The 25,419-nt window shown below is 50.9% G+C and overlaps 3 protein-coding genes across 5 annotated transcripts; all 3 read left to right on the top strand.

The window, feature by feature from the left end:
• Positions 1 to 1,927: 1,927 nt before the first annotated feature.
• On the top strand, positions 1,928 to 5,206 carry LOC128785383 (GDNF-inducible zinc finger protein 1-like). Its single transcript, XM_053937896.1, has 4 exons — positions 1,928 to 1,948; positions 2,168 to 2,274; positions 3,465 to 4,376; positions 4,966 to 5,206. The coding sequence occupies exons 2-4, from the start codon at positions 2,261 to 2,263 to the stop codon at positions 5,204 to 5,206; spliced, it is 1,167 nt and encodes a 388-aa protein (XP_053793871.1). The 5' UTR covers positions 1,928 to 1,948; positions 2,168 to 2,260.
• On the top strand, positions 5,203 to 17,036 carry LOC128785386 (GDNF-inducible zinc finger protein 1-like). Its single transcript, XM_053937900.1, is given in 6 exon segments — positions 5,203 to 5,813; positions 14,163 to 14,257; positions 14,800 to 14,967; positions 15,527 to 15,622; positions 15,625 to 15,671; positions 16,476 to 17,036. Coding segments are annotated over 6 exon segments (1,260 nt in total). The 3' UTR covers positions 16,719 to 17,036.
• LOC128785382 (GDNF-inducible zinc finger protein 1-like) lies at positions 16,579 to 25,101 on the top strand. Of its 3 annotated transcripts, none has more exons than XM_053937895.1 (6): positions 16,579 to 16,603; positions 18,401 to 19,679; positions 21,179 to 21,273; positions 21,739 to 21,906; positions 22,916 to 23,073; positions 23,544 to 25,101. In XM_053937895.1, the coding sequence occupies exons 2-6, from the start codon at positions 18,415 to 18,417 to the stop codon at positions 23,853 to 23,855; spliced, it is 1,998 nt and encodes a 665-aa protein (XP_053793870.1). In that variant the 5' UTR covers positions 16,579 to 16,603; positions 18,401 to 18,414; the 3' UTR covers positions 23,856 to 25,101. The 3 variants fall into 3 exon arrangements, with proteins under 3 accessions (XP_053793870.1, XP_053793868.1, XP_053793869.1); XM_053937893.1 differs by lacking the exon at positions 16,579 to 16,603 and adding an exon at positions 17,174 to 17,257 and having other exon boundaries at positions 18,404 to 19,679; XM_053937894.1 differs by lacking the exon at positions 16,579 to 16,603 and adding an exon at positions 17,178 to 17,257.
• The last annotated feature ends 318 nt before the right edge of the window (positions 25,102 to 25,419 follow it).

Raw genomic sequence — 25,419 nt, 5'->3', positions numbered from 1 at the left:
CCCATCGATGTGTCCAGCATCAGATCCAGGAAAGGGATATTGCAATTACCCCGGGGAATACTTCTGTGGGTATTGGGGCTGTGAAACAATAGCATCAGATTGGTCAGTAGAAAGAGATCAATGGCTTACTGTTTCTTAAAGACCCCACGGCTGTGAAGCTCCGCAGAAGGACGAGTCGGGCGGCATAGTCAATCAGAGGAATTGTCAATTTGTGTATCTGAATGTAACTAAACCATCAGATCCAAGATGGACAGTAGGACGAACATGGGGTTTTCGGTACATGGAACCCAGTAAGAAAGAGCCTATCCCACCAGATACCCGGCCAGTAGGCCCTAACCCAGTAATAGCCAAAGATAGAGAGCCAGGTTATGTTAAAATAATCAGTAATCAAAGTAACTCAAGAATGGAAAATTCAACTATTAATAACCAGACAATAATACCCACTAGTGAGGATTGTTGATTTAACACCCTTTAGAACCCACACCGGAGGATCCTGAAACTAATGAAACCTTAACCCTTAGCTTACAAGAACTAAAAGGTTTGATGAACAAAATAAAGAAAAAGAAAAGGGGGGATTGTGGTAAGTTAGAAAAGACACTTTGTTCATCAAGACAGAAAGGAGAAGCCTTGTGTAGATAACAGAAAACAGCCAGACAGAAACTACCTAGGATGTTGATTACTTGAGCTGGTTGTGTAATTAGAACTTAGGTGCATATAACATATAAGCTTATATGGAAAAGACCATTACAGGGCCGTGGACTTTCACCAAGGAAGAAGAGAGGAGCCTTCCTCAAACGACCACCAGAGAGTAGAAGAAGACCCCCTAGCAACAGAGGGCGCAAGCGCAGAGTACACCCAGAGATACCACGGACACGGAAGAAAGAGAGTATAAAAAGACTGCGGGAAGGGGGAAACGGCGTGAGCCATTTACGGAGCGGGGACTCCCTGGCTGCACCCAGTGCTGTTTGCTTGCCATCGCTTGCTGTAATCAATAAATTTCTGATTGACTCTTGAAAGGCTGAACAAATTATTCGCCTCAATTTATAACACCCGGGAGCGGCGGGAGCGATCTCGGCTGCTCCTGCCAGGCGGGAGGCGATTCATGGCTGCTGCCGCCTCTGGAAGCACAGGTGACCCCTTATGCCCCAGAGCGCTCAGCCTCGCGCTTATACGCCAAGCGCTGGGATAAACATTCCCTATCTCTGCTTTCCTCGCAGCGCTTCCCAGATGTGATAAGTTAGAAAGGACTCTTTGTTCATCAAGAGAGAAAGGAGAAGCCTTGTGTAGATAACAGAAAATCAAAGGAGAAGCCTTGTGTAAGATAACAGAAAACCAAAGGAGAAGCCTTGTGTAGATAACAGAAAACTGCCAGACCGAAACTAGCTAGGATGTTGATTACTTAAGCTGGTTGTGTAATTAGAACTTAGGTGCATATAACATATAACCTTATATGGAAAAGACCATTACAGGGCCGTGGACTTTCACCAAGGAAGAAGAGAGGAGCCTTCCTCAAACGACCACCAGAGAGTAGAAGAAGACCCCCTAGCAACAGAGGGCACAAGCGCAGAGTACACCCAGACATACCGCGGACACGGAAGAAAAAGAGTATAAAAAGACTGTGGGAAGGGGGAAACGGCGTGAGCCGTTTGCGGAGCGGGGACTCCCCAGCTACACCCAGCGCTCTTTGCTTGCCATCGCTTGCTGTAATCAATAAATTTCTGATTGACTCTCGAAAGGCTGAACAAATTATTCGCCTCAATTTTATAACACCAGATATCTGCGCACGGATGAAAATCTTGTGGCTGCATTTAAAATCCAGATGATCCCAGCTGTGCCAGTGTAACAAGAAGCAACACGGCGTGGCGGTATTCCCAGAAGATGGTGAACGTCGGTGCTGGGCCATCCTTGTATTCCTTGGGGGAAGAGCCTTTCCAGGGGTGTCCCGAAGGTAACGTGGTTAGGGAGAAATCCAAGTGCTCTGTGTTTCAGAAAAACCCCCCAGACTTTAGGACTTTTAGAGGAATTTGGCCAACAGTTTGCTGGAGGGAGAACGGAAATTCTCTGGAGCATAAACTGAGATTTTTCTGGAGCATAAATTGAGAGGGTTTTTTTTGTTTGGTTTGTTTTTTTTTGTTTGTTTGGTTTTTTTTTTGGTTTTTTTTTTTAGCATAAATGGGGATTTTCCTGGAGAATAAATGGAGATTGGAGGCGTAAGTGGAGATTGTTCCTGAACGATAAATAAGGATGCTTTGGAGCATAAATGGAGATTTTCAGGTGGATAAAACAGAAAATTTTCCAGCAGGTAAATGGAGATTATAAAAATAAACAGATATAAATATTTTTTTTCAGAAATTCAGGCCAGTGTCGGGCTTTATTTTTTAAAGGAATTGTACCAATTCCAGTTGCACTGATTCCAATTCCTCATCAGGAACTCTGTAATTGAATTGAAATACGGTTTGAGTTTTGTATCAGTTCTGATGCAGTTAAAGTGTCTTTGCAAATAATCTCTTGGATTAATTATGCTTTCTGCAAATCTTGTGCTTGTGTGAACATTTTTAAACTATTTATTCCCAAACTGCCAAGGAAAAAACTGGAAAGAAGTTACAAACAAACCCATAAAATGAGGAGGAAATGGGGTTTTTGTTTAAATCCTTGGAGTGAGTGTTTTGGAGACTTAAGTATTTGGCAGCACTTTGGAAAACTAAAGATCAGCTTCCAAATGGGAACAGAAAATACAAATCTCAGGGTTTTTTTTCTGAAAGAAAGAATGGTGGGAATTGATGCATTTGTGGAAGATGCTTTGGTTGCTGGGGTGGGGGGTTAATTCAGAAGGAGCTGAACTCAGAGATGATCTTGGAATTTATCTCTTCCATCGGGCTCCGTGTCAGATCCTAGTGTTAGAGGAGCTCCCATGGGAACGGGGATCAGGATCTTATCACAGATGGGAATCTTGCAAAGGAGCAGCAGGAAATTAGCACTTCATTGATTTCTCTAAGCACTGCACACAAATCAGGATTTCCTGTTGGAAAACACAGAGCCAGCAGATGGGCTGGAAGCTCCCTTGGATTTTGGAGCTGAACCTCAGGATCTGCACTGCTTCCAGTGTGCTGGGGTTGTGTCTCCACCTGGGAATAGTTGGCAGGTGTTGGGTTGGGAGTGTTGCAGAGATCCCTGCTGGCTGTCGGAATTACCCAGTAGGAATCTGGATGTGAGCAATCCTTTTTCAATAGAATTTAGGGAACACTATTTTGCTCATATTCCTTCAATTTCCTGCTCCTGGGAAATGGTTTAGTTCAGGTGGTGGTGATCCAACAAAGGTCTTTTCCAATATCAGTGGTTCTACAATTCCACCTGTGAAGGGTGAACAAGGAATTAGGGCATGGAATTCCACTGGGCTTTCCCTGCCATACATGAATGGAAAGATAGGAAAAATCATTCCAACATTTTTCTGTTTCTTCTGGCAGGATGGAGAAGAAGAAAATCCTGATGAAGTCCAAGGTTGCTGCTCCCAACCTCCTGAGGGCTCTGCATTCCCTGTACCAGCTTGGGCACCTCTGCGACGTGACAGTCCTCACCCAACACCTGGGAATTCAGGAGGAAATCCTGGCTCATAAAGCCGTCCTGGCAGCTTCCAGCAACTACTTCAAGGGGCTTTTCCTGCACCAAGAGATACTGGACACCCAGAAGTCCACGGTGACTTTGCAGGACATCTACACCGAGGAGTTCACCTCCTTCCTGGAGTTCCTGTACACAACAGAGGTGGAGATCGAGGCGGGAAAACTCCAGAGGATGAAGGAAATAGCAGAAAGGCTGGAATGCAAAGATTTGCTTGATAGCTGTGAGGAAGTGAAAGCAGAGGGCAAGAAGGGCTTGGATTTGAGCCTCCACCTGAAAGGGCAGAGGGGTGAAAATAGGGGATCACAGTGGCCTTGTATCCAGCAAGAGGAAAACCTCAGGAACTCTTCCCAGGTCATGGCAATTCCCATGCAGAGGAAACTTTGGGATAAGCAGAAACATAAGGAGCTGCTGCCGGGCTATGAGCTCATTGGAGTCCAAGCAGGAGGCCTGGAGCAGGAGGCCACAGCTTTTCCAGCCCCAAAATCCAGGCCAGCGAAGCTGCCCAAGTGCAACAAGACACATTCCCCAACCAGACTGGGTGTAGATATCACCAGCCTGGAAAACAAGGATGGTCATTCCCTCTGCAGGGGGCAGGAGCGGAAGTGGGAATCCCAGGCATGTCGCTACGGTGACAAGGCCATCAGCTCCAAGTGCAGCCTAGCCGTGCACATCGGGACACACACCAGGGATGGGCCCTACTGGTGCCAGCACTGCTCCGCCAGCTTCACCCACAGGGCTGCCTACACCTCCCATCTCAGGTATGGCATTCCTGGGAATGTGCTTCCTTGGGATTCCAAGATAAATCATTCCTGGAGTCCTTCCTGCCTTAGTTCCAGAATTCCTTGGATCTGACTCGAAGCATGTTAAAATAGGGATTTTTCAGTTGGCCTTGCAGTGCTGATGACTGGATTGAGGTCTCCTAGATGGGCAATTTAGGGAATTTCCCATTGGATTAAGGGGGACTTGTGCAACCAGATTTCTTTGGAATACTCAGATTTGGGGTTTTAAATAGGCATTTTGTGTCTCTATGTAGGCATTTAATCTCTATTTCCTTTAGTTTAAATCCATAATTTCATGGTCTGGGAGGAAAAGTCCATCCTACATTCCTGGTCAGGTGAAAAATACAGATCTTAATGAACTGAGGCATTTTAATTTTCTTTAATTATCTGGTCCAACTCTTCCCAAAATCTCCCTATTGTCAGGCATTCTAAACATGCTGGGAATTTCTTAAATGTGCAAGGAACAATTCAAAGGAAAGGACTCTTCCTCCACGGCCTGAATTGGGACAATTCAACAATTAATAAGTTTCAATTAAACTTAATGGAACTTGTCCTCCATTTTTAACAGGAAAATCCATGAGTCTGGGCAAGAGATGAAACTCCTGCCTGTTTATTGGATGGTGGTTCCACCCACACATGGCCCAAACCCTACAAGCCATGACAAAGATCCCGATGGAGGGACTTGGGATGGGATACCAGAAACCTCAGGTTGTGAGGAAGATGCCAGAAGTTCATCCATTGCTGAAGCAGAAAGGAGCAAGAGGAATCCCAGGAAGCTGAAGGAGGGAATGAAGATGGAGGTAGAATGAGTGTGAAGGGCAAGGAGCAGGGAAACTACGACACAGGATACTCGGAAGTTGAAGGAAGCAGGGACAACGAGGAGGAGGAGGAGGAGGAGGAGGATGAAGCCTCAACAGAGAAGAACAGCAAAGAACCTGAACCAGGGTTTAAACTAAAGAAAGCCAGTAAAAGTGTGGCCAACAAGAAATCCATCTATGTGATCCACTGCGACAAGTGCCAGGAGCAGTTTGTTTCCTGGAAAAAATACGTGGATCACTGCCGGGATGTGCACCAGAGCCTTCTTGGCAAGGTGTACCAGTGCGAGGTGTGCAGCAAGGCCTTCGCCAGCTACACCAGCTGGAAGGAGCACCGTGCCTGCATGCACAGTGAGGAGAGGAGATTCTCCTGCAGCCTCTGCCAGGCCACCTTCAAGAGGAAGCGGGATGTGAGGACTCACTCCATGCGGAAGCACGAGGGCAGGGCCAAGCAGCCACCGTGCTCCGTGTGCAGCAAGATCCTGAGCTCCTGCACAGCACTGGTGTTCCACATGCGGACGCACACTGGCGAGAAGCCCTACGAGTGTGGCATGTGTCACTCCAGGTTTGCTCAGCCTTCCCAGCTCAAGATCCATACCAGGTCAGATTCCAGCCATGCCCATTCCTTGCCACTTAGAGCAGGAACACCAGGATATGGGGTTCAGTGGGATCTGTGATTAATTCCCTTATGCAAAGGCTTTGGCCCCCTGTTGCATTTCCCATGGTCGGGATTTCAATATGGATACCCTCTTCAAACTTGCAAGGAATACCTGTCATTTGGGCCAGGCTCTAAAATCCCACGATGGCCCTCAGTGATGAAGAGTGAGTCAGGGTTCCTGGAGAAACGGATCCTGAGCCGTGCTCGCTCTTGGAGCAAGGAATTGCCATGGGATTTTATCCTCCTGTGCAACTCCAAATCCATGCTACTCAGCTGGAGCTTCACAGGATGAGTTGCTCCCTGGTGGTGTCTGTGTAGATGTGCCTGTGGTAGATAGGGACAGGCGAACGGAAAATCTCGGGATGTGACGGAAAGCAAGACCCTTCCCCCCTTCTTCCTGCTATAAGTGATCAATCACCCCTGAAGCATGCAGCCCCTCCTAACCTCAGTAGTTTTCCACTCCTTACTAACCCTAGCCAGACCCACCATCCCCTTTTGACGTAATAAAGCCCCCTTGACTATTTAACCCCACGAGATGAGATAATAAACGCCATTTGACCATCGACCACATTGGTGTCTGTGCATGTCAGTGGACCGAGTGACCTGGGGGAGGCCGGGTCGCCGTGCTGTATCCTGAAACCAGGTTGCCTGCCTTCTCATCAGAAGGCGACATATGGTGCCGAAACCCGGGAGTTGAAAAGGGAAAGGAAAGGGAAAAGAAGAAACCCTCGGGTAGCGGGTATCGCCTGGACAGGAACAGCGGCCAGAACGGCGGGTCCGATTCTTGGCGGGGGAGACATCCCCGGACCAGCGACGGATATGGAAGCCATCGCGAAGGTCGTGAGTTCAGTTTATAAGCAGTGGGGAATTAAATGCAAGCTCAAGGATTTTTACCTCGCTATTGCGAGACTCTTAGAGCTTGGGGCGATTGAACGTCCCGTGGAAATACTACACCCAGAGGTGTGGGGGAGATGCACGGCCACGCTAGCCGAGGATACAAAGACCTCAGGCAGCGGCAGAAGTCTTAAGGCCTGGGGAAAGGTCGAGCGGGCCCTGCGCAAGGCGCTAGAGGAACAAGAAACATGGAGCGCCGCAAGCACATGTTTATTAGCAACACCCAAGCTGGGGGTAGGAACGGCAACGCAAACCGCCCCCGAAAGGGATCTACCCGGGAGCGGGGACCCGGGGGAAACGGGCGCGTTCCCCCCCTCCCCGAGCCCGAGCCCAACCCCCCCCGCGGGACCTCCCGAAAAATCCGCAGGACCTCCCGAAAAACTCGCGGACCCCCCATCCGTCCCTTCACCGCGGATCGGCGATTCGGCGCCGGGGGCGCGGCAGCGCGCACAGTCCTTTTGGGAGGAACTGGCGAGGGAAGCCAGAGACGCGGAGGCACTGGCGGTGCCGCCGCCATACCCAGCCGAACATGGCGCCGGCGACCAAGGGGATGGGCGGGGCACGGAGACTCTCGGCGGGAAGAGCCCAGAGCCCCGGATTCTTGCTAGTGCGCATCCGCAAGGAAAAGAGGAGGAGGGGGGCAGCAGAGAGCGCATGCCCAATGGGAGCCGCGCTCAGCGCTGCTACCATTTAAGGGAGAGACCTCCCCCTGCGGGCGGCAGGGCAAGCCCAGGGGGCGGGAACAGCACCACCCCCGAAGGGAGGGGTGGGGGCAGGGCCGGAGCCGCACGAAAAGGCACCGGAGCCCGGAAATGCACTGGCATTCGACTTCCGTCTCTGAGTCCAGCTCCACCAGCTCCGGCAGCTCGGGAGAGCTGACGGAAGCCGACGGGGACTCAGAAACGGAAAAAGCGGAGCTAACGCGGTTTAAAACAAAAACGAATAAATCCTTAAGCCACATTGAAAGGCAATCACAATGCGAACCAGCCCAGTTTACCGACTGGGCTAAGATTAAGATAGCCTGTGCAGAGTGGACTCCTTCAGGTGTGGTCCAAGTTTTCCCGGTTAGGATCACCGGGCCAGAGGGGAATCAGCAAAGGATATATAATCCGGTAAACCCCAAAGACATACAGGCAATTGTCAAAGCGATCTCAGAGAAAGGGATCAACTCGGCTATGGTCTCCACCCTCGTGGACGGCCTCTTTGGCAATGACGACTTGCTCCCCTTTGATATCAAACAAATAAGTCGCATGATACTCGGTGGTGCGGGAATGATCATGTTTAAGCAGGAATGGGAAGACAATTGTACAAAAGCACTAGCCCAGGCTTCTGGGGCGGGGCAACCACTGCACGGGTCGAGCCTATCCAGGCTGCTGGGGAAGCACAACGAGATGGTTACACCTCAGCAACAAGCCGCACAGATGCAGGCTGAGGAAGTCAGGGGCACCACTTGAGCTGCTAGGGAGGCTGTTCGGGCTGCCTCTCTGGTTGTGGCCAAGCCGTCACCGTGGTCCACTATAAGACAGGCAGAGAGCGAAAGCTTCACGCAGTTCGTAGACCGCCTGCAGGTGGCAGTAGACTCCTCTACCCTGCCTGCGGAGGCAAAGGGCCCCGTGGTGGCGGACTGCTTGCGCCAGCAATGCAACTCCGTCACCAAGGACATCCTGCGCTCCCTGCCAGCCGGAGCCAGCCTAGCCGACATGATCAGACACGTCGTAAGAGAGGAACACCTAACACCCGTCCAAGCAGCCGTTCGCACCTTAACCAGTGCCATGGCATGCTTCAAATGTGGTCAGGCAGGTCACATTGCAGTGAGCTGTCCCCAGCCAGCACAGCAGTCCGCGGCGGTGCCCCCACCTCAAGCACGCCTGAGAGGGCCCTGCTGGAGCTGTGGGAAGAAGGGGCATTTCGCTAAGGACTGCAGGTCCCGGCCTCAGGGAAACGGGAAAGGGAGGGGGCGCACTGGCCGCACTCAGCCTCCTCCCGCTGCGAATGCGAAGCGGCTCATTTATGTCAACCCTCAGTGGGGCGGGGGGCCCTCATACCCCATGCCCCAACAGGAGGCAGCCAGCTTCGCACCCCCACCAGCGACACAATCGCAGGGCTTTGCAGCGCCGCCAGTGGCACCTTCGTATCCACCACCGCCACAAGCCGCGCCTGTGCCACAGGGCCAGCAGGGGACGCCCCAGAGCGGGACCCCTGGGTGGCCTTGGCCATGAAAATAGGGAAGGAGCCCCTGATGGTGTGGGGGACATGCCGCCTGTATGGCAGTCAGGATCCCCATATCATAGGGCTTCAGTTCTGGGACACGGGATCAGACTGCTCAGTTTTTCCCCAACAGCTTTGGCCTCAGCATTGGCAATGTAAAGAGGTCCCCCCAGTGAACGGAGTGGGAGGGCCATCCCGGGCGTGGAAAAGCACCCAGCTGGTGGCTATAACACTCCACACGAAAAAGGGACCGGAACAGACGGTGGCAATCTACCCCTACATTCTACAAAGCTCTCCACCCTTGATAGGAAGGGATGTCCTCGCTATGTTAGGAGTCAGGATCACAAATTTATCCTGAGGGCCACTGCCATACACCCACCGCTGCCAATCAGACTGACTTGGAAATCGTCAGACCCCATATGGGTCGAGCAGTGGCCCCTGTCAAAGCCTCGAATGGCAGCCTTGCTGGAACTGGTCAGCCGCGAGCTGCAGAAGGGTCACATAGAACCCTCCACCAGCCTGTGGAATGCCCCTGTATTTGTAATCCCCAAAAGGTCCGGAGAGGGTCATCTCCTCATCCACGACCTGAGGGAGGTGAACAGGGCAATCCATCCCATGGGTCCAGTTCAGACACTGCTGCCCACGAACTCAGCCATCCCCAAAGGGCAGCCATGTGCAGTGCTGGACATCAAGGACTGCTTCTTTTCAATACCCCTGCACGCTGAGGACAAGGAACGGTTCGCCTTTTCCGTCATGTTCCCAAACAGCGAGCGACCTAACCTCCGCTTCCAATGGAAGGTGTTGCCGCAAGGTCTCATGGACAGCCTGACCATATGCCAGATCACCATGGACAGAGCACTGACGCCAGTCCGACAGTCCTACCCCGCTGCGACCATCATTCAATACATGGACGACATCCTCGTCACTGCACCATCGGCGAGCCAAGTGGATCACCTGGTGACCGTGATCACGGAAACTCTCCAGGCCAATGGCTTTGAGATCGCAAACACGAAGATCAAGAGAGGACCCTGCGTGACCTTCCTGGGAGTGGGGATCACGAACTCCTACGTGACACCTCCCAAGGTGAAGGTCCGCCGAGACATCAAGACGCTCCATGACATGCAGCGCCTTGTGGGATCTCTGCAGTGGCTCCGCAACATCATCCTGATTCCCCCCCGAGGTCATGGAACCCCTATATGACCTCCTGAAAGGAAAGCACCCCTGGGACCCCAAGGAGCTGATGCCGCAAGCAGCGAGCTCCCTCGACTTCATCGAGCACCAGATGTCTACTGGCACGCTTGCCAGGTGGGACCCAGATGCGCCACTCAATCTATACGTCCACTTCACACAAAAGAGAAGAGTGGGAGCACTGGCCCAAGGACCTTCCGAAAAGTCTCGGCCGATCCAATGGGTGGTCCTCGGAAGACCAACTCGTGCGTTTTCCCCGGGAGTTGAATGCGTCACCAACCTCATCATGAAAGGCAGGAGACTCGCCCTGAGACACCTGGGAACCGAGCCGACAAGAATCCACTTCCCCTTTCGCAAGCGGCCAACCACGGAGTCAACCGCAATATCGGAGCACCTGGCCCTTGCTCTCACCGGCTTCGGAGGAGAAATCTCCTACGCCACCAGACCACCTTGGACTCAGCTGCTGACCATTGTCGATATAGACATGCCGCCAAAGGTCATGGACCGACCGCAGCCGGGACCGACGGTCTTCACAGACGCTTCCTCCACGACTTCTACTGCAGCGGCAGTGTGGCAGGCAGGAGAGCAATGGCATTGCGTCAAAACAAGTGACCCCACACTGTCAGTGCAACAACTGGAAGCAGCAGCAGTGGTCTTGGCGTGCAGACTCTTCCAAGACGAACACCTCAACATCGTAATGGACTCTATATTCGTGGCAAGGCTTTGCCTGGCCATGTCAGGACCAGGCGTGTCAACGTCAGCAGCAGCCTCAATGCTGGAGGAGGCACTCTCCTCGCGATGGGGCACCGTGTCTGTCATTCACGTCAACAGCCACAACCCAGTCAAAGGTTTCTTTCAGACCAGCAATGACAAAGCGGATGCCGCAGCAAAGGGAGTGTGGACACTGCAGGAAGCTCGGCAGCTGCACGAGTCGCTCCACACTGGAGCCAAAGCACTGGCAAAGAGATGCGGGATCTCGACCGTGGACGCAAGACATGTAGTGGCCACTTGCCCTCACTGCCAGAAGTCACCCCTGTGGACCAGTGGGGTTAATCCAAGAGGTCTCAAGGCCTCGGAAATCTGGCAGTCGGACTTCACCTTATGTCAACTGCTAAAGCCCCAAGCATGGCTTGCAGTGACGGTGGACACTTACAGCGGAGCGATCGTAACCACACAGCACCCCAAAGCTAACTCTAAGGCCACAATTCAGCACTGGCTGAGAGCTATGGCATGGCTTGGTATCCCCAAGCAAATTAAAACTGACAGCGGTTCCAATTTCATCTCCAAACCAGTGCAAGAATGCGCCTCGAAATGGGGCATCACCTTAGTACAAGGTATCCCGTATAACAGCACCGGGCAGGCCATAGTTGAGTGAGCAAACCAGACCCTGAAAGCTAAGCTAGAAGTATTGGCAAAGGCAGAGGGCTTTGCCAGTTCCGTTCCCCCAGGAGACCAAGCGCGTATACTGGCAACAGCTTTGCTAGCACTGAATCAGTTCCCTAGGGGAGATGAGGCAGACAGTCCTGTTCGAAAGCACTGGGTCACCCGAGCCCTAGAGGAGGGCCCACAGGTTGTAATCAAAAACGAGCTGGGCGAATGGGAACGGGGCTGGAGACTGGTGCTCACGGGACGGGGGTATGTGGTGGTTAAAAAAGAGGGCAAGATCAGGTGGTGCCCACTTAATTCAATCAAGCCAGACCTTCAGAATGAGACTAATGAGAATTGCGAGTTTCTGTTTACAGGACATGCTCGTGGGTCTTCCCCGTAACGCGTACATCCCGGTTCCAGAGGAAAACGACGAACCACCAAAACGCCAGACAGCACCCAAGAGTCCCACACCGGTGAGACCCAGACAGCAACGGTGGCTTTGTGTGATCTTGCTATTAGGGCTCATCGCCGGGGGGCGAGCTAACCCAGACTATTACCCCCATCAGCCATTCAGGTGGGTCATGCAGCATTTTTCAAGTGACAAGGTATCCTTGAACGAATCCAACCCAAACCTAACCAATTCCTGCTGGCTTTGCTACGATGTTAAACCTCCTTTCTACAAAGGAGTTACTCTAGACACCCCCTTCAGTTACTCCAGAGCCGAAGCCCCTCACCAGTGCAGATGGGACACTCCCCGTAGGGGAATCACCCTGAGTCAAGTCACAGGCCAGGGCAAATGCTTTGGCAATGCAGCCTTGGCAAAGCAGAAAGGCAACTTCTGCACCGAAGTCGTCAAGCCCAACAGAAAGATCAACAAGTGGGCGGTCCCATCCGCATCTGGGATGTGGGTGTGCCAGCGATCTGGGGTGAGTCCTTGTGTGTTCCTTGCCAAGTTCAGTGACGCTATTGACTTCTGTGTCCAAGTTCTGATTGTTCCTAGGGTCCTGTACCACTCAGATGAAGAGGTATACCACCTTTTTGAGGAACCCGGCCGACTCCACAAAAGAGAAATAATAACGGGAGTGACTATCGCAATGCTGCTCGGCCTGGGAGCAGCTGGCACAGCCACAGGTGTCTCAGCCCTCGCGACCCGACACCAAGGGCTTGCTCAGCTGCAAATGACCATCGATGAGGACCTGCAGAGGATCGAGAAATCCATCTCCTTTCTAGAGAAATTAGTCTCCTCGCTTTCGGAAGTGGTCTTACAGAACAGGCGAGGACTGGACCTCTTGTTCATGCAACAAGGAGGTCTGTGTGCCACCTTGAAGGAGGAATGCTGCTTCTACACGGACCACACAGGAGTCATTAAAGACTCCATGGCAGAACTCCGAGATAGACTGGCTCAAAGAAAGAGAGACAGGGAAACCCAACAGGGCTGGTTCGAATTCTGGTTCAATCAATCGCCATGGCTCACCACTCTAATTTCCACCCTAATAGGTCCGCTAGCGATACTGCTTTTAACCTTCACATTCGGACCATGCCTGCTAAACAAGCTGGTCTCATTTGTTCAAGCTCGCCTAGAACGGGCCAACATCCTGTTTATAGGCCGGCAACAAATGCTGTGAACCAAAAAACGAGGACACTGCCAGTCACAAAGGTTCTCTAAACTTCCCTTGCGAAGATTACTCAGGTTTACCAAAAACCCCTTTTCCCTTATCATATTATAACTTTGTACCTCACCTCAGTGCCTATGTTTATAACTACCTCATTCATCAGTAAAAAAGGGGCGGGGGAGATGTGGTAGATAGGGACAGGCGAACGGAAAATCTCGGGATGTGACGGAAAGCAAGACCCTTCCCCCCTTCTTCCTGCTATAAGTGATCAATCACCCCTGAAGCATGCAGCCCCTCCTAACCTCAGTAGTTTTCCACTCCTTACTAACCCTAGCCAGACCCACCATCCCCTTTTGACGTAGTAAAGCCCCCTTGACTATTTAACCCCACGAGATGAGATAATAAACGCCATTTGACCATCCACCACATTGGTGTCTGTGCATGTCAGTGGACCGAGTGACCTGGGGGAGGCCGGGTCGCCGTGCTGTATCCTGAAACCAGGTCGCCCGCCTTCTCATCAGAAGGCGACATGTGCCCTCTCCCAGGAGAGGGTGAATCATCCCATGGAATTTCCCATCTTTCTCTGGAGATGACTGATGATAATTCTTTGTTCTGACAGCTCAAAATCAGGGATGATTTTGGACATCATTCTGTTTGGTTTGGAATAAGTTAAGACCAAACATTAGGCTCTGATTTTTCTGATTCTGTGTAATTTTCTGTCATTTTCCCTTCTTTCTCCTTTCCTATGGTCTAAGGTGTCTGGGAAAAAAAAAAAAAGTGGATTTTTTAGGGCCTGAAAGTGAGGAAAAAGGTAAATTTTAAATGGGAATTTTGAATTTTAAAAGATCAATTTTAAATGGGAATTTTACTCCTGGAGTGTAGCACCTGTACCTGGAAACACTCCGTTTTCTGTGGGAGCAGAATTTCCTTTCCCCACTACATTTAAAATCCAAACATGGTTTCAAATCCAGTATTTTAGGGATCAAGATCTAATTAATCTTTGGGGTTTTCTCTCCATTAGATCCCACACTGGGAAGAAGCCCTACATTTGTGAGGACTGCGGCGCTTCCTTTGCTGACAGAGGAAAACTCACCAGCCACAAAAGGACACACACAGGTGGGAATGAAATATACCAGGTGGTTTTCCCATCTCTTTCCTGTTTTATTGCTGAGATATGAAATAAATACCCCCCTCCCTTTTTTTTTGGTAACTCATGGAAGAGTATCCAACCACCGGGATAGTAGATAGCAGTCATAGGGGTAGAAGGACTTTTAGCCTGGAGGAAAGGAGAGTCTGGAGGGACTTTGTTGCTTTCCACAATTCCCTGACAGGAGCCAGGGGGAATTTGGGCTCCACTCCCAAGGAACAAGTGATAGGATGAGAGGAATGTCCTCTAGTGGTGCCAGGGGAGATTCAGGTTGGCTATCAGGAAGAATTCCTTCATGGAAAGGGTTATCAGGCATTGGAATAGGTGGATGCCTGGATGTGCTCAGGGGACAGCTGGATATGGCACTGGTTGCCGAGGTGGGGATTTGGCACAGGTTGGATTCTATGACCTTGGAGGTCTTTTCCAGCCTGGGTTCTGTGATTTGTAGGCTGACTCTGAAGGACAAAATTCCCCTGGGAGAATTCCCAATGTCCAGTTTCTCTTCCCTCAGGAGAGCGGCTCTTTGGATGTGACATGTGTGGGAAGCACTTTGCCACCGACGAGTACCTGAAGTGGCACAAGCGCTGTCACCTGGGAACCAAACCCTACAGGTGTGAGGTTTGTGGGAAAGCCTTCGGACACAGAGCCTCCCTGGCCCAGCACAGCAACGTCCATGCAGGTAACTCCAAGGCTGGGAAAAGGAATGGTGGCTTTGTGGTACTTCCCACTGTGGATGTGGACATTCCATCTCATTGCTGAATTAGGGAATCCCAGAATCACTGAGGTTAGAAAAGAGCTCCGAGGTCATCGAGTCCAAGCTGTGCCCAATTCCCACTTTGTCACCAGCCCAGAGAACTGAGCACCACGTCCAGGCATTCCTTGGACACCTCCAAGGATGGAAATTACGTTGGGAAGCAGGCATCATCCTGACCCTGGCTAATGGGAGCGTTGCATCGTATGCTAGAAAACCGAGGTCTGGATTGTGCAGCTGAAGGAATTTGGAGTAGAGGATGGCTGTAGCCTTGGCAGGTATTGGGAAATATTTATCATGGAATGGTTGGGATTGGAAGGGACCTTAGGGGTCATCTCATTCCACCCCCTGCCATGGACACCTTCCACTCTCCCAGGCTGCTCCAAGTCCCATCCAGCCTTGGACACTTCCAGGGAAGGAGCTGAAGAGCCAGCTGTTCTCTGCTAAGTGCTCCTAACCCTGTGTTTGCTGGGATTGTTATTCCCAGAGACCCGTCCCTATTTCTGCGAGCAGTGTGGGAAGGCCTTCACACAGCAGGGAGCTCTGTGGCGGCACACCAGAGAGAAGCCCTACAAATGCCGGGCCGCGAGAGGACCTTCACCGATATGTCCACCCTGCGCCGACATGTGGCGGTAGGACATCCACAGGATCTTCCCCATCCTCAGTGCCACCTCCAGGGTGCCAATGTCACCCTGGCAGCGAGAATTTCCAGCCCTCGGAAGGGGCTGTGCTAGGGATGAGTTTCAGGTCAGTGTGGTGAGCGGCCATCTTAAAATCTGTTCCTGAACTTTGTGGGGTTTTGCTCCAACAGCACAGCAGCTCCCACTGCTGGCTGCCAATCCAGTCATCTCCAGCCTTAGGGGAAGAGTCATCATCCCTGGAAGTGACTGGATACAGCACTTCCTGATGGTCATCATCTCCGAGATCTTTTCCTCTAAAAGATTCCATGAAAGCATTTGAGGAAGGACTCAGAATTTTAGATTTTTTATGGATTAACTGCAGAGTCTTCAGTGCTTTAACCCTCATTCCAGCCTTATAACACGATGGTTTATCCAACTTTGTGCCGCACATTAACAGGAATTCACACATTCCCAGCGTTCTGCTGGAAAACGCTGAGCTCGGCTCTTCCCAGAGACCTCCAGGTCCTGGAAGTGACAGCACAGACAGAACAGGAGGTTCCCTTCAAGCTCCAAGTCAATATTTTGCCTGTGTGCTGAAATTCCAGCTGATTTTGGAAGCATTCCATGGCAGCACAGCCAGAAATTCAGCACAGATTGGCAAAAGAGCCTTGTTTGTGTTTGAGTTGAAACTTGGAGCACAGGATCGTGGAGTTATCCCAAAATTTTTTGGATTTAGCTCTGGATGAAGTTAAATATTTGGCAGTTAAAAATCAGATCTAATTGTTTTCCTGTCCCACTCCCTTTTTTTTCCCCCAGATCCATGACCAGAATGCTCACTGGAGAAGCTTCTTAACTGACCTCACACAAAAAAAAGACCACAATTGGTCCAAAATAGAGACTTTAGTGGAAGCGCATCCAGGAAGAGATCCCATGCCGGAAATTTGGTCAGTTGACCACGGGAAACTTTATAAACCAGGAAGTGCTAAAGCAGCAGCAGCTCACGTGACACCTGGGCTTGGGGACACCGGGAACACTGACTCCTCCCTTTTGTACTTATAAAGTCAGTTTTAGACCTAAAATGGGCGGTTGGAGGCAGAATGGTGGGAATGCAGGGAATCATTCCAGATGGTCACTGCAGCTGCCTCGGGAGCTGCATTGCAGGTGGTAAAGGTGTAATTCCTCATGAGGGTATTTATTCCACTGAAATGTTTGCATTTGTCCAGAGGTTTATTTTTCACAAAGCTGTGGGAGCATCCCATTTGGAATGGGCAGGGTGGGGTGTGTGTTTATACAAACACGGTGCGATGCCGCCGCTGTATATCACCCATTCCTCCTTTAATAAAGCTGCCAGTGCCGCCCAGGCCATCCCTCCTTCATTCGCCCGGATTTCCCAGGGGAAAACGCCGGGCTTTGGTAATGCCAAAGCAGGGGGCGGGATAGGCCGCGTTGCCTAGCAACTCCCGGCTCGCTTCGTGACGTCACGCCCGGCGCGCCTCCGCCGGGGTCGTGGCGCGTCACCGCTTCCGGCCGCGCCTGGGGCTGAGCGGGAGCAGCGGCCGGGAACGGGCCGGGAACAAACCGGGAGCGGGTTGGCAGCCGTGAGTGCGGGGGCCATGGCGGGCTAGCCCCGCCCGCCTTCTTTTTCTCCTCTCTTTACCCCTTATTCCCCCCTTCTCCTCCTCTTTCCCCCCGTTCTTTTCCCCTCCCTTTTCTTCACCCACCCTTCCCCCCTTTCCTCTCCCCTTTTCCCCCACCTCATCATTCCCATGTGATCCAGGGTCCTTTGCAAATGGGATTGGAAGTGGGCACTGTGGGATTCTCCATGACTTCAGCAGCAGCCGCCTGGGAATCCTCTCCACATTCCCCTTTGGGCCGGAGCTTTTTGCCTCTTGCCAGCCAGTTTTGCCTCTGGAAGGGGAAATGAGAAATGGACATTACTGAGAAATGGACAGTGCTCAAATGGAATTAGAGGAGTAATTGTGAAGTAACACGAGAAGTAGTTAAAAATCACATTTTATTGGGGTAAAAAAGTGGCATTTTGGTATCGCTGATTGTTTATAAAGCATTGGGTGAGACATCACCTAATTCCCAGGACATGGAAAGTAATTCCTCAGATTCCAGTAGTAACAGGGTTAGACTCAACAGATTTCTCAGAGCACCTTTAAATCCATAGAAACCTTCTTTGTTCTGGGGTTAGATGTTTGGGAAAGCACCTCAAAAGTTCCACTCTTTTACAAGCTTTGGAGCAGCTTCAGACATTTCCGAGAAACAGGGGCCGATGGAAAGTTGGAAATGGGCCTTCAGAATGTGCAGGCTGTGAGTCCATTTTGAGGAACTCCCATCATTTGTGGGATTTTCAGTGTGTGAATATGATTATCCACCACATAAGAGCTTGGAATTTTATGTTGACAGCATTTTCAGGTGGGTTTTTAGGACAGCAGTTAACTTTTGCTTAATCTTGCCTTCCTTTTATTATTGCCTGGTGAGGCCAGGGGTCATTCCTTAATTCCAGGTTCCTTAACTTGGATCCAGCTCTGTTTGCTCCATCCCTATCCCAGCTTCTGATAGCCCAGAGGGTTCCATGGAAAATTAGGGTTGGGATTTAAGCTCAGATTCACTTCATGGTTTTCTTGAGGTGCTGGAGATCAGTCCTAGGTTGGATTAAATGATCTTGGAGCTCCTCCCAACCCCAGCCGCTGCAAACCTGTGGAATTCTGCTGGCTGATGTGGGATCTCGTTAGCAGGGAGAACAAAGATGGAAAGCAACCCCGTTCTGCTGGAATCCAAGTCCTCCCCGATCAACCTGCTGAACGAGATGCAGCAGCTGCGGCTGCTGGGCCACCTGTGCGACGTCACGGTCAGCGTGGAGTACCAGGGCGTCCGCGCCGAGTTCCCGGCACACAAGGCCGTGCTGGCTGCCACCAGCAAGTTCTTCAAGGAGGTTTTCCTCAACGAGAAACCTGTGGATGGCCCCCACAGCAACGTGTTCCTCAACGAGGTGCAGGTGGCAGATTTCGCCTCCTTTCTGGAGTTTGTGTACACAGCGCGTGTGGAGGTGGAGGAGGACAGGGTGCAGCGCATGCTTGAGATCGCTGAGAAGCTCAAGTGCCTGGATCTCTCTGAGACTTGCTTCCAGCTGAAGAAGCAGATGCTGGAATCTGTGCTGCTGGAGCTGCAGAACTTCTCAGAGTCACAGAATTCCGAGGAGGAAAGTGCCGCCTGCCCGAGCACTGTGCTGACAGCAAAGGCCGAGTGGGACTCTCCGGATTGTTCTGTAGCTGTGCCTGGCCGTGGAGCATCTCCTGAGGGGCTTGCTGCCAAGTCCAAGGAGAAGATGGACAAAAAGAAGGAAGTGCTGAAGGCTCCTTATGCCAAGATCCGCAGAGCGAGCGGGCGGCTGGCCGGCAGGAAGGTGTTTGTGGAGATCCCGAAGAAAAAATACACCCGGAGGCTGCGGGAGCAGCAGCGGAACGCCGAGGAGGAAAAGCAGCCCAAGGGCAAGGAGGGAGAGCAGGAGCAGGAGGAGAACTCGGGCAAACCTGAGGGGACCTCCCCAGAAAACCTTCCCAAAGGCGAGGTGGACAAAAAGAAGCGCAGCGGCACCTTCAAGTGCGGCACGTGCCAGAAGGAGTTCCTGTACGAGAAGAGTTTCCTGAAGCACATCCAGCAGAGCCACGGGATCACCTCGGCGCTGGAGTTCCGCTGCGAGACGTGCGCGCAGACCTTCGCCAACCGCTGCAACCTGCGCAGCCACCAGCGGCACGTGCACAGCAGCGAGCGCCGCTTCCCCTGCGAGCTCTGCGCCAAGCGCTTCAAGAGGAAGAAGGACGTCAAGAGGCATGTCCTGCAGGTGCACGAGGGTGGCGGGGAGCGCCACCAGTGCCACCAGTGCGGCAAGGGGCTCAGCTCCAGGACGGCCCTGCGGCTCCACGAGAGAACACACACGGGACACAAGCCCTACGGCTGCCCCGAGTGCGAGGCCAAGTTCTCCCAGCCTTCGGCACTGAAAACCCACATGAGGTAGGAGCGGCTTTCCCTGGACTCCAGGTGCAGCCCTCAGGGCCTGCTAAATCCCTGGTTTCTCTTCATATGGGGTGCAGCCTTCAGGGCCTCCCAAATCCCTGTTTTCTCTTTCACAGCTTCCCAAATCCCTGTTTTCTCCTCATATGGGGTGCAGCCCTCGGGGCCTCCCAAATCCCAGTTTTCATATGGAGTGCAGCCCTCGGGGCCTCCCAAATCCCAATTTTCATATGGAGTGCAGCCCTCAGATCCCAAATCCCTGTTTTCTCCTCGAATGGGGTCCAGTCCTCAGGGCCTCCCAAATCCCTGTTTTCTCCTCATATCCTGCATGGGCCAGGCCTGTGCTGTGGGGAAATCCAGGTGGAATTCCTCCAGCACATCCTTCGACTCGATACAAAGACAATGTGGAAATATTTGGGAAGGATTTGGCATGGTTTTCAATGGGAAAATGATGGATTTGGGTGTGAAATAGGGAAAACAATGGATCTGGGAATAGGAGGAGGTGGCATGTCACTGATGTCACCCACACGGAGCTGATCTAGCACATGCTGGGTTTTATCTGTCCCAGGGTGTTTTAATCAGGGAAAAAAATAATCTCTGTAGGGTTTTAACGTGATTTTGTCAGTATTTTATCTACGTCAGGGCATTTTGATAAGGGAAAAATCAATCCTGAGGGGTTTTAGCCTGATTTTATCAATTTTATCTTTCTGATGGCATTTTTATCAGGGCAGAAGTAGACTGAGGGATTTAACCTAATTTTTTTTATCTGTCTCTGGGCAGAACCCTTTTCATGAGGGCAAAAATCATTTCTGAGGGACTTTAACCTGATTTTTCAGTTATTTCATGTGTCTCAGAGCAGACATTTTGATCAGGGCAAAAAATCCATTCTGAGGGGTTGCGTCTGATTTTATCAGTTTTATTTTTTTGAAGGTATTTTTATCAGGGCAGAAATTAACTCTGAGGGGCTTAAACCTGATTTTATCAGTCATTTTACCTTGTCTCATGATAGAGACCATTTTATCAGAGTAAAAATCTTCTCTGAGGGGTTTAACCTGATTTTATCACTTATTTTATCTGTCTTCTGCCAGAGACATTTTTATGAGGGAAAAAAATACTCTCTGAGGGTTTAAACCTGATTTTTTTTTCCATTCTCAGAGCCTTTTCAGGAATTTTGGACACTGGAAACTCAATGCTGCCTTAATTTGGGTGTGGTGGCAACCGGTGGTGGGGATTTCTCCTCCCTGGGGATGTGTTCTGCCACGTGGATGTGCCTTTCCAGGAAAAGCAGCCATTTCAACCCCCTGAGAAGCTTCCCTTCACATCCCAAAGGATTTGGTGCCACGACCTGGAGAGAATTTTCGGAATTTGGCTGCATTTCACCTTGAAAATTTTGCTTTTACCGTAACATTTTTGGGTGTGGGTGTTGATCCAGCAGTAAGGATCAATGGGAATGAGGGAAAGGCTCATCCTGGAGTTTGAACATTCCTTTTTCCTTGCAGGATCCACACGGGGGAGAAGCCCTTTGTGTGTGATGAGTGTGGGGCCCGCTTCACGCAAAACCACATGCTCATCTACCACAGGCGCTGCCACACAGGTGAGGCTGGAAAACTGGGAAAATCCAATCCCAGACATTCCAGTGAAAATGTTGCCTTCAGAAAATGCTTGTTGTTCACATTTTTATGGATAAAATGAGATATTGTCGTCTCTTAGGTGGGATTTGCCTGAGAAAGGTTTCCAAGGATATCCTGTGATTTGAAGCTGAGGGAGGGTTGATTTAAATTGGATTTTGGGAAGAAATTCCTCCCTGTGAGAGTGGTGAAGCCCTGGAACCATTTTCCTAAAGAAGCTTTGGATTCCCCATCCCTGGAATTGTTCCAGGCCAGGTTGGAAGTGGCTTGGAGCAACCTGGGATAGGGGAAGGTGTCCCTGCCCACGGAATGGTTTGGAACTGGGTGACCTTTAAGTGTCACAGTGAGAACATGCTCCGGAATTTCTGTGGGATATTTAAGAGCATTCCCAAAGCTCTGCTTGTTTAGTCCTGCTTTTCCCCCTCTTTTAGGGGAAAGGCCTTTCATGTGTGAAACCTGTGGGAAGAGCTTTGCCTCCAAGGAATACTTGAAACACCACAACCGGATCCACACGGGATCCAAGCCCTTCAAATGTGACGTTTGCTTACGGACCTTTGCCCAGAGGAATTCCCTGTACCAGCACATCAAAGTCCACACAGGTAAGATGTCCCCCTTTTCTTTAATACACGTGTAGGATGTTCTCTTTTTCTTGGATACACACTCCTCACCACTGCAATATTCCAGCAAGGAATTCTCAGCCAGGATTTTCCCCATGTGCACTGCTTGATGTGTCATGTTCTCCCCTTCTCCCACTAGTCCTGAGTGACAGCAATTCCCTGGAATGCATCCACAGGCTGTGGAGATACCTTAATAAGCTGCCAGGATTATTGGTGATAGAAAGCTCTGGTATAGCTCCGAAGGTTTATTGTGGGAACAAGGAAAATGGGTGTTGCTGCAGGCCCCCAGATGGGTAATAATTGACTCCATGATTGCAGAAGGCTGATCAATTATTTTATTATATCATCTTATACTATATTATACTATAGTTGTTAAGAGACTCAGTAACCCTTACAGCCAGTCCGATCCAGCTTTGACCTAATTGGTCAATCCACCCAAACACCATCCAGTGTCCAATTAAGAAATCACCCTTTGGTAAACAAATCTCCATGACACATTCCACATGCGCACAACAGCAGGTGCAACAAGTGGAGATAAGAATTGTTTCTCATTCTTTTCTCTGATTTTTCTCACAGCCTTCCCTGGGAAAATGCCTGGGAAAGTCTGTGCCTGCTCTCTGTGGCCAGAGAGCTGCTGCCACAAATGGGATCTCTTTCCAAACAGGGAGTTTGTGGTGCCTTCAGAGTGATCCCGGGACTGGGGGTGGCTCAGGAGTTCTTTCAGAGAAAAGTGAATAAGGGGGAGCAATACTTGGATTCTGGGCAGGACTTAAGTCTCTAATGGAAAATCCATGAAAAAACAGAGTGGCAACACATCTTTATGGGGCTGGGAGGAACTTGCTACCTCCAGATGGGTCGCAATGTGACATTTGTGCCACCAGGATATTTTCCCTGACCATTCCCTGTCAGCCAGGGATTACTGGGCATTCCTGAGGCACAGCAGCTCTGCTCTGCCCGCATTCCCAGCCTGTCTCCCATGCCACGTTCCCAGGGGAGCGGCCGTACTGCTGTGACCAGTGTGGGAAGCAGTTCACGCAGCTGAACGCGCTCCAGCGGCACCACCGCATCCACACCGGCGAGAAGCCCTTCATGTGCAGCGCCTGCGGCAGGACCTTCACTGACAAATCCACACTGCGCCGGCACACCTCGGTATGATCCCACAGTCCTGGCGCGCCAGCAGCACCTTCTGGTGGCGGGCAGCTCAGCGCCACCATGCCTCCTCGGAGCCGCGTTCCGTGGACTCACGGGTCAAGCCCAGAGCAGACTTACAGTTCAAACTGATGGAAGTTGGGGTTAGGTGGGATGTTGGGAAGGAATTCTTCCGTGGGAAGTTGGGAAGGCCCTGGCACAGTTTTCCCAGAGAACCTGTGGGTGTTGCATTCCTGGAATTGTTCAAATCCAGGTTGGACAGGGCTTGGAGCAACCTGAGACAGGGGAAGATGTCCCTGTCCATGGCAGGGGTTGGGACTGGATCATCTTTACGGTCCAGTCTTCCAATCCAAACTATTCCATGACTCCATAACAAAAACCTGTTCTACCAACATCAAATACAAGCTTGATCCAAACTTTCCCTTGTCATCCTGTATCCAACCTTCTCTATCCTGGTTATTCCTTTGCAGATCCATGATAAAAACACCCCCTGGAAGTCCTTCCTCGTCATCGTGAAAGGAGCCGCAAAGAATGACGAGGGGCACAAAACGGAGCTTCCTGATGAAGAATACGAGGTGTCCCCCAAAATCCCAGAGAAGCTGCTCTCCTTCCCAGAGAACAGCCCCTACCAGAGCCTGGCAGCAGTCCTGGGAAGTAGGAATTCCAGCACGGACTGTAAGGCCTCTGGAGCACAGGAGTCCCTGCTGGGAGAACTCACCGTGCTCCACACACAGACAGACGCTGGGCAGCCCCAGCTACATGCCCTGGTGAACGTGGAATGATTTGGGATTGCCTCCTGCTCCTTAGGCTGCACCCTTTGTACAGTCTTTGGCCTGAGTGAGGCTGGTGGTGGGAAGCTGGGAAAGAGTGGATTTCCAGCTTTCCTCTAGAAATTCCTTCCCCAGCTCCATCTCCTGATGGTCAGGCAGGGTGGCACCACACTAGGGAATTTGTAGGAATTGATCCCCTGGGAATTCAGGGGGTGGCTGAGGTACCTTGGTGGTGCAGGTTTGTTTTCCAGGGAATTCAATGCCACATGGGCAATCAGGAGAACCGATGTTTTTCTATGACATTTGCTGCATTTTCCCCAGTGGAATTTCATCCAGGACAAGTCTGGCTAAATTTGTTTTTCAGGAAATGTTGGTTTCTCTCTGCTTTTGCCAAAGATCCCAACGAGTGGGAGCAGCTTTGGAGTTTCATTCCAGGAGTTTGGAGTCTCTAAGCAGCAAAAAGGGGGCAGGTGGCAGCCAAGTGCTACTTCCTTGGTTTTACAATTGCATGGAAACTGGAGCAGTCTGGCACTTGGATCCTGTCACTTCTCACCTTCCAGCTGCTCCAGCTCCCATGGAATTGGGCACTTAGGAGACCAAAACATCTCCTAGAATAAAGTGTGAAAAGGAGCTGTGCTGGAAGGGGCTCAGTTCAGAGGCTTTTCCTGCTCCATTTTAGTGGAATAGGATTCGGGGGGTTTCCCTTGGGCAGGGAAGGAGCCTTGTCTAGCTGGGCTTATTCCTGTTTTTTCGCAACAGCAGCTCACTGCTATGGTTTAATGCTTCAAACCTCATGATGGGCTTTCCAGTGTAAAAACCCACAGCTTTTCCCATTCTTTTTCCCATTTCTTTGCCTGTTCCTGTAGTATTCCCACAGCAATTCCTCAGCTGAAGCTATGAGCAGAACTTTGGGAAAGGTAAGCACAATCCAGCCTGGTGAGATCCAGCAATAAAGATACTCCCCCCACCTGTGGCACAGAGCTATTTTTTGGGATAAAGGGATGGCAGAGGTGTTCTCATGGAATTCTAAGCTAGAAAAAAGGGAATTTTTGTACCAGAGGGCATTTCCAAGAGGTTATATTTGAGATATTTATTCCTGCTGGAGCTCAGTTATTCCCAATGGAAGGAAAGGGTTTGTAGATATATTTAACGGCTGAGCACTTGGATCTGGAGCGGGGAATGTTTTGTACTCTGAGAACATATGGAAGTGAATTACTTGTTTGAGCTGTTCCTATTAAAATACGGAATATGGACACCTCCCAGTGACTCAGTCATATCCAGTGGGACCCTTTGGGATTTTGACAGGCTCGGAAAGTTCACCTGGAGAAGGTTTGATTCCCTGGAAACCTCAGAAGGGGCCTACAAGGAAAAGTGGGAGGGATTCTTCATCAGGAATTACAGAGACAGGACAAGAGGGAGAGAATGGCTTCCCAGTGACAAAGGGGGAATTTAGGTGGGTTATTGGGAAGGAATTCTTCCCTGTGAGGGTGAGGAGGTCCTGGAAGAGTTTTCCCAGATAATCTGTGGTTGGCCCATCCCTGGAAGTATTCAAGGGGCCTGGAGCAAGCTGAGATAG

This window comes from Vidua chalybeata, chromosome 3 (genome assembly GCF_026979565.1).
Source record: "Vidua chalybeata isolate OUT-0048 chromosome 3, bVidCha1 merged haplotype, whole genome shotgun sequence".
NCBI lineage: Eukaryota > Metazoa > Chordata > Aves > Passeriformes > Viduidae > Vidua > Vidua chalybeata.
Note: the sequence above shows the minus strand (reverse complement) of the source record. Positions and strands in the feature narration are given on the sequence as shown.

Coding starts and splice junctions, on each gene's coding strand:
- LOC128785383 (XM_053937896.1), top strand. Junction 4,377..4,965: donor GCCTACACCTCCCATCTCAG/GTATGGCATTCC, acceptor CATTTTTAACAG/GAAAATCCATGAGTCTGGGC.
- LOC128785382 (XM_053937895.1), top strand. CDS start 18,415: ATGGAAAGCAACCCCGTTCTGCTGGAATCCAAGTCCTCCCCGATCAAC. Junction 19,680..21,178: donor GCACTGAAAACCCACATGAG/GTAGGAGCGGCT, acceptor TTTTCCTTGCAG/GATCCACACGGGGGAGAAGC. Junction 23,074..23,543: donor CACTGCGCCGGCACACCTCG/GTATGATCCCAC, acceptor ATTCCTTTGCAG/ATCCATGATAAAAACACCCC.